Source organism: Tasmannia lanceolata, unplaced genomic scaffold (assembly GCF_043159265.1).
Source record: "Tasmannia lanceolata isolate RefF3 unplaced genomic scaffold, GAP_Taslan_0.1 ptg000025l, whole genome shotgun sequence".
Taxonomy (NCBI): domain Eukaryota; kingdom Viridiplantae; phylum Streptophyta; class Magnoliopsida; order Canellales; family Winteraceae; genus Tasmannia; species Tasmannia lanceolata.
The window spans coordinates 10,787,733-10,795,785 of NW_027518702.1; the positions used below are offsets into that span (position 1 = coordinate 10,787,733).

An 8,053-nucleotide genomic window follows, 5' to 3' on the forward strand; every position below is an offset into this window, starting at 1 on the left:
CTCCCCAAATTGATGAATCGACTCCCCATGTATCTTTCTCTCTCCTCTAGGTTAGAGAGAGAAAGAGGAGAGAGATAGACACACGGGGAGTCGATTTATCCATTAGGGGAGTCGATTTATCAGTGCCCAAAAAAATTAATGAATCATTACTCTCGAACATTTCCTTTTAGCAAAAAGAAATAATAAAAAAAAAAAATTATCGAAAAATTAAAGTGGTAAAAAATTTACTACGTGTAAAAAAAAAAAAGAAGAAAAGAAAGAGATTATCACAAATATAACACATTAAAGGGTTGATTAAAGGGTTGTGGACTTTTTAATTTGGTCTATTAATTTCCAACATTGTTAAAATTCATATAAGAGAAACATTGGCAAAATTTCATGTAGTGGGCTCCACATGCTCTCCAAAAACCTTCTTTGTATAAGATCCTCCAACGATGGGCCCATTCATTGTGAGTCTAGAAAATGAACGTCACAACCATGGCCCCACCTGCAAAACGTAATTTTTCATTTTATACTATTGCATATGACAAAAAAAAGAATGCATGTGTGATGAATTTGTAATTTTGTGGAAGTAAGGGTATACTTGGAATTTGACGTTATGGGGGAGGACCCACCAGCTGTTTCCACTTGAATTAAATAAAATGAAGGAACAAAGGCAAGGGGGGTATTATAAATATGAAGCCCCTTGTTGGTAGGAAAGTGGGATACGGAGGAAGTGAAAAATCCTAAGCAAAATACAATGGGGAGATCTCCTTTCTGTGATGAGAGTGGCTTGAAGAAAGGGCCATGGACTCCAGAAGAAGACCAGAAGCTTGTTCACCACATACAGAAAGATGGACATGGGAGTTGGAGAGCCCTCCCTAAACTTGCAGGTAAAGAGAACCGTACGGCCAATTTATGCTCCCTTTACTCTCTCTCTCTCTATATCTATCTACATCTATCTACATCTCTTGTGGGTGTTGGAGAGCCCTCCCTAAAATTGCATGTGGAGAAACATACCAACTCTCTCTCTCTCTCTCTCTCTCTCAAGTGTTTTGGAAATCCCTGCCTAAAATTTCAAGGGGAGAACTCTCTCTCTCTCTCTCTCTCTCAAGTGTTTTGGAAATCCCTGCCTAAAATTTCAAGGGGAGAAATATACCAACTTGCCTCTCTCTCTCTCTCTCTCTCTCTCTCTCTCTCTCTCTCTTTCAAGTATTTTTGGAGAGTCCTCCCTAAAATTGCTGAGAAACGTACCAACTTGCTTCTCTCACTATATATATATATATATATATATATATATATATATATATATATATATATATATATATATATATATATCTCTAGCTCTGTCTTATGGGAGTTTTTTTTTTTTGCAGGGCTTAATAGATGTGGAAAAAGTTGCAGACTTAGATGGACAAATTACTTGAGGCCTGATATCAAGAGAGGAAAATTCTCCACAGAAGAAGAGCAGACCATACTAAATCTCCATTCCATTCTTGGAAACAAGTAATGCAACCATTCAACCATTCAATCTTCTTTGTCACTTACAACTACTAACAAAATTTGGGTCTTCTTCAATTCTCATTCAACAATTCCTTATTGGTTTTTTTTTTCCTTTTATTTTTCTTACTAGGTGGTCCGCGATTGCAACGAACCTCCCCGGCCGAACTGATAACGAAATAAAGAATTTCTGGAACACCCATCTGAAGAAAAAGCTAATTCAGATGGGATTTGATCCCATGACCCACCGCCCGCGGACCGATCTTTTTGCCAACTTGTCTCATTTAATTGCTCTTGCTAATCTTAGAGAGGTGATGGATCACCATCCATGGGAAGAACAAACAGTTAGATTGCAAGAAGCTGTTCAATTGGCAAGATATCAATACATTCAACACCTTCTTCAATCTGCGGCCATGGCCGAAAATTCTTCACAAACTAGTATAAGCAGTGTTACAGACATGGAGGCCATTAACCTATTGAACTCTTGCAACTTAGATAATGCCAACCAAATTGTTTCATCTCGACTAGTTAATGACCAAAATACCCCTTTCACGCCTTTGCCAGACCTTCAATTCCCTTTCAATTTTCAGCCACCTATGAGAAATGAAATGAGCCAAGGACCCAACTTTGGAATGATTGGCCAAGGAGAAAATATACGCAAATCCCCATTGGTTCCAAATTCTCCTGATCCACTTTTCATAGAGAACTCAATCAGCAATCCAGGTGATTCATGTAGCACATCAAGCTATGGAGGAGGTTCTCCTCCCTTTTGGCCTGAGCTCTTTTTAGAAGACCCTTTCGTTCATGAAATTGAGTAATTTTGAGATAAGGTGGGAGACTCTAGCTAGGAGTTGCACAGCCCTATTATGTTGCATTATTGTTATATATTTCTCTTCTCTTCGTGTGGTTCAATACATCTCTCTTATGGAAATTCTATTTATATCCCAGCATTTCCACCCCAAACAAAAATGGGTGGAAATAGAAGAATAGAAACCTTTAATCTATTTGGATGCAAGTAGAAGAGAGTAAATTGATGTCATTTTCCAAGAGAGTAGAAGCAAAAGTTTTGTTTACTTATCCTTTTCTCTTGGTTTGGGCAGAAACTCCAAAAAGAATTTATTGGGAAAATTCCTTGCATTTACATACAAGGAAAGTATAATGAACAATGCATTATAACCAAACGTCCTTGAGAAAGGGAAATTACATCATTTTACTTCCTTTTCCAAGGAAAATAATATTTCAGCGGCAACCAAATGAACCCTTGACGTAATGTAGAAGTATAAGGAAAGGAAAACAGATTCCCACTTCTTTACTTCTCTTCATTTGAGAGGAAATTTAAAAAGAAAAAAGGGCTTAGTAAATGGATTGGCATGTGAATAGTAAATAGTAAGCAAACAATACTATACAGGGAAAGGAAAATATGTCCTTTAACTTTGATTTTCCTGATATTTTTTGCAACCAAACGCATAAAATATTACAATATAGAAAATAACCAAACCCATGTGGGCACGAGTCCTAACTGTACTGAAAATAAGAATAGAAATGATGCTTTACAAAGATAGAGGCAAATCCTATAGTTTTGTTGTGTTATTGGATGTATGGTAATCTAGCATTCCTTTCTTATCGTTGACAAAGTGTAAAGAAAGCACACCTGAACAATTGAGATGTGACCTTGATCCTGGATGTGGTAATGTTAATTAGATGGCAACAGGATCCCTTCATTTCCTCCTTTCCTTGTTAGAGTTTTTTCTTCGTTCATTTTAAAGTGCAACTCGATCGGATCGATTTTGGGGAATATTGGTTGAGCATTTACCATAAAATCGAGTCGGGTTCTGGTTGATTCCAATTTAATTTTTATCAAAAGCTCAACCCAACCCGATACAAATATGGGACAAATTGGTATGATGAATGGCCAAATAGTGGACTAGAGACACAAATAAACGAAGGAAGAATCACAGAGAGAAAAAATAATTAGATATATAAATGAGATACAGACAAGCCAAGCCAATTAAGCTTCCTCTTTTAAAGATTTTTATTTTCCAATTATGCAGGTGGCTATCAGGAAATGAAGTCCCGATGATACAAATACAATGCCCGTAATTAGAAGAAAAAAAAACGAGAGGAGTTGAAAGAGTAGTGTCGATATTAAAAATTGAGAATAAAAATACTATTTGCAAAATGTTATTGGTGAAGCCTGATCTCAATCTAATCTGGAAAGCATTGTATACTTTTCCCCCACTTCGGCGGTCTCGCTTTTTTTAAAGTATTTTTATCAGGAGTTGCCTTTGAGAGTTGTGAGAGTTTTGTAATCTCTTCTTCAGAATAGTGGAATCGTTGGCTTGTCGCTCTGTCGTGGACATAGCCCATACCAAACTGGTTGGGTGAACCACATAAATATGTGTGTTCTGTTTGTGTGATTTTTCTTTTATCTTTTGCATCGTCGTTGTAAATTCCTAACACAAAAGATTATCTTGGAACGAGACCCGAGCCTTCTTTCATAGAAGATGAAAAGACTAAGTCAATCTCTCTTATATGGCTTATTATCAAGACCATGTGAAAGAACAAGGTAAAAAAGAGAATTTATATGATGCCTGACCGTCAAAATAGCAAGGGCCTTGATTTTTGATAGGTTAAAATACCTTTTTTGACTGTTTTGACCAGATCAAAAATCGAAGGCCAGGTGGCTAGCCCTTGTAAATTAACCGGTCGGCCTCATATAAAAACTCGGTAAAAGAAATGGTGTGTTTGAAGTTAGAGAGTTGACACAGTCATGTCCAATGGCTGACGTAGAAACGATTCTCAATCATAGCAAGACCCTAATAATTAAAACCAGTTTTTGCCATTATCTTAATGATGACAACAGTAATCTTACTAAATCTTATGTGGGGAAGCCTATGACAGTTGTTTTCTTGTCTGGTTTCAAGGGGAAAAAAAAACCCACCACCTAAAAAAAAATACCATGCAAATGTTAGGTAGGCCCACAAGTTCTCTCCCCACAATGGGCCCCACCTTGCTTCAAACTGTGCATCAGCACACAATATATCCCCTTAAAAAACATTCATATTTCCAACTGAGTAGTTAGTTTGCTTCCTTTTCTAACAAGGGATTGACTGTTACACCCAAATGAACTGATCATATTAAGCTCATCCAATCATGGTAGCTTCTGAATATGTCGGAAATCGGACACTTGGCGTGAGGAGAGGGGATCTGATTGAGTAATTTGGGTCTTCTGAGTAAAGATCCAATTAAGATTAGTGTAGATAAACTTGATCAAAGTCAAGATGGCCATGGTTGTCAAAGTAATGTAGAAAACATGATGAAGGTAGGTATGTTCTTACCAATAGGAAATAGAGAAGAAAAATTGCCAATCCTGCCACATTCATTGGACGACCTTACACAAACTGTCCTTATGTCATGGCATATGTATGATTTAAAGATTATATGAAGGCGTGTGGCGTAAAGGGTACCTATCAAAATGATCTCAGAATATATGTAGTTGTTGGCAACGAGGTGAAAATGATGGCTTAGAGTAGCAAAATCAGAAAGGCGTCTGCAAATTTTTGTGGCTTTATTATTTTACTCTCTTTCTCTCTAATTGCATAAGCTCAGCTTGTCTTTTCCTTTTTAATTGGTTTTTGAGACCTTAATTGGGAACTGTATTAACTTTTGACAGCTGTTTAAATAAGAAAACACTAGTTGATTTAGTGCAATAAGTAAAACATGGTAGTGCCGACATGACTAGCCTTATATATGCAAGCTATACCATATGTATATGCTTACAGTGTACATAGAGAGCTAAAGCTTACAGTTACATGAGATATGGAGACATGTGTATGAGATAACTACAACTGAGATTTTGATAAAAACTTAGAGCAAAACCCGGATGAGTTCGTTCTTAATTATTAGGGGATGACGAATCCTTTGTTATCTCAATAGCTATTAATAAAGAACACATCGTTGGAAATATTTTCAAAATAAAATGTTAAAATAAATTATTTTTGAAAACAGAATTTCCAAAGGGGTGTAGTAGAAAGCATTGTGGAGACCAAAAAGTTTAGTCCCACATGAAAAAGTGAGAATAGAGGAGTTAGTAAGAATTCTTCCACTCTAGACATTTTCTTTTAAAGCACATGTCCTTTGCAATACTTTGCCCACCGAGCCGTGCAAAGCACAGCTCGCAAACATGCACACATTGTAGGGTGCACATAGTGGCATTTTTTGGTGTATAATAACTATATGATGCAAAGCAGGGTTTTAATCTAGTTGAAGGTTGCGATCTAGAGTGAGTCTAGACCATAGAGTTGTGATCTAATGGTCAGATCGATTTCAACCTTCATTGATCAAGTGCAAATCAAGGGTGCAATTCAACTTGAAAAGTCACCAAAGCTGATCATTTAGAACAAAACATGAGCTTGAGTGTAGAGACCTCAATGTTGGGTCAAATCCAAAGTTTTTTGTATTATTCTTTTTCTCTCTTTGTCATTTTTCTCTTTAGAATTATGTTTATCCAGAAACAAAATGCAGTTTCTCATTGGGCAGAAACAAAATCCAAGGGTGTTGGGTTCTATTTTTGTTTGTACAAAACATGAACATACATCAGCATTACGGGTGGGCTTGATGTGTTACGACTTACGAGCCAGGGAAAAGAATTCTTAGAAAGGAATTCAAGAGAAAGCTCTGAATTTCTTACATTCAGGAAACTGAAAAAAGCTTCTTTTATAGGGAATGGAGTCAGTTCCTTCTTGGTTTCATATTGGTAAAAAGGAGAGGTACATAGGCTCAGGAAAATTATCTAGAGGATCAGATCGGCATAGAGTCTTGCGTGGATTGACTGAGGCCCTGTTCGTTTGAGATTATTGAACAAGTGATATTGATTATGGCAACTGATTATTCCAAGCATCACTTGTTAAAATAATCAATTGCGACAAAACTGCCCTTCTTCTAGCACCATTTTCTAAGGCCATGTTTGTTTGGGAATATTAAACAAGTGATGCTGACTATGGCAACCAATTATGCCAAGCATCACTTGTTAAAATAATCAATTGCAACAAAAGTTCAGTTCTTCTAACACCATTTTCTTAGTGATTATATTAAATTTTAAAGTAAGACTAAATGACTAAAATACTCTTTGATACAAATATTAACAACTGATCTATTTATGGGATAAAATTGAAGATTGAAGACAAAAAATTTCATCCCTCGACCTTTACACCACATTCTCATTTTGGCATATGACGAAAAAATCGCCCTATTACATGGGAAGAAAAGCTTTGCCACATCCGAAGACGCCATGACCACCATGTTTGAACAATCCTGAATGGATAAGTCCATCTTCTCCAACCCTCCGTGCTCTATGACTTTATCCATTGCAAATCTCTAAGGAATTTTTTTTATATAACTGCAATTTAAAAAGCATGAGTCTCAAATTGAAATCTAGGATAGAAATTTGCAGATGATATAAGTGGTTGCCTTGAGAGGTTTGAAAAGATAATCAGGTGGCCCAAGCCCAAGTCCGAATAAACTCAAATCTTGGTCAAGATACCAAACAAAGTTTTAAGAATTCTGTTTCTAAAAGCTTCTGCTGTACTTTGAACAAAAACTGCAACAAACATACCCATGTGCATTATTACACTTTACCCTGAATACAAGGTGATCTTGGTTGTGATATGCATATGGTAAGTTCAACTTGTATTGCAGTTCTAAAGCACACCAAACATACCCATGTGAATTACACTTTACTCTGAATGCAAGGTGATCTTTGTTGTGATATTCTTATCTTCCCGGCAAGCCTTTGCTTGATTTCTTACCCAATCTTACGAGGTAAGTTTGTTATCTGACCCCCTAAGGGTGTTTCTGAAAGCTTAAATATGCAAAAGAGGATTCATTAAAGTTTCTACTCCACTGAACATTTGTGCATCATGGTCATCAGAATATGTTTGCTTATTTTCTAGAAAATCCTGTTCCACAAGGCTATTAAGACTCTTCACAAGCCCAATTCCAATACGAATAAATTAGCCTAAACCAATCTAGTGTTTAGCATGAGTATTCACCTGAAAACATTCAGAACAACCAAATTTTATACGATAGCCACTATAAAAGCTCAGAAAGAAAAAGGTTGTATATTCACTTGGTTTGATATGCATTACAAGAGAATATGCACATGATGAGTTTCTTGTGACAGATTAGACATAAGGCAAAGAGGCTAAGTAGCAATAAAAGAAAGAATAAGATTGAGTGTACATAGAAAAATTAAAATGTAAAAAGAACATCAGGGAAAGAGGGCAGAGTATGTAGAAAGTATAATCTGTACTTCTGTTTTTTAGTGCATTGTGAGCTTGTATGAAAAAAAGACATTTGAGACACACCAAAGGAGCCTCGACACAAAAAGTTTGTACATTTCCACCATTAAGCATATACAAGTTCATTCTGCAAGGACTGTTAACATGCAAATCACTCAATAGAATCTAAATTTATGCTATTTAGGTAAGCAAAATTCAGAATGCCCAGAGAAAATGCCGTGTGGTTAAGGTATTGGAGAGGACCCTAACACATGTTGGTGTTTCCGTTACACCAA

At 36.4% G+C, this 8,053-nt stretch overlaps 1 protein-coding gene across 1 annotated transcript; it reads left to right on the top strand.

Moving 5' to 3' along the window:
• Nucleotides 1–680: 680 nt before the first annotated feature.
• Nucleotides 681–2,556, top strand: LOC143858007 (transcription factor MYB93-like). The gene is made up of 3 exons (XM_077368590.1): nucleotides 681–872; nucleotides 1,356–1,485; nucleotides 1,613–2,556. Exons 1-3 carry the CDS (start codon nucleotides 740–742, stop codon nucleotides 2,295–2,297), a joined length of 948 nt encoding a protein of 315 aa, XP_077224705.1. The 5' UTR covers nucleotides 681–739; the 3' UTR covers nucleotides 2,298–2,556.
• Nucleotides 2,557–8,053: the final 5,497 nt, after the last annotated feature.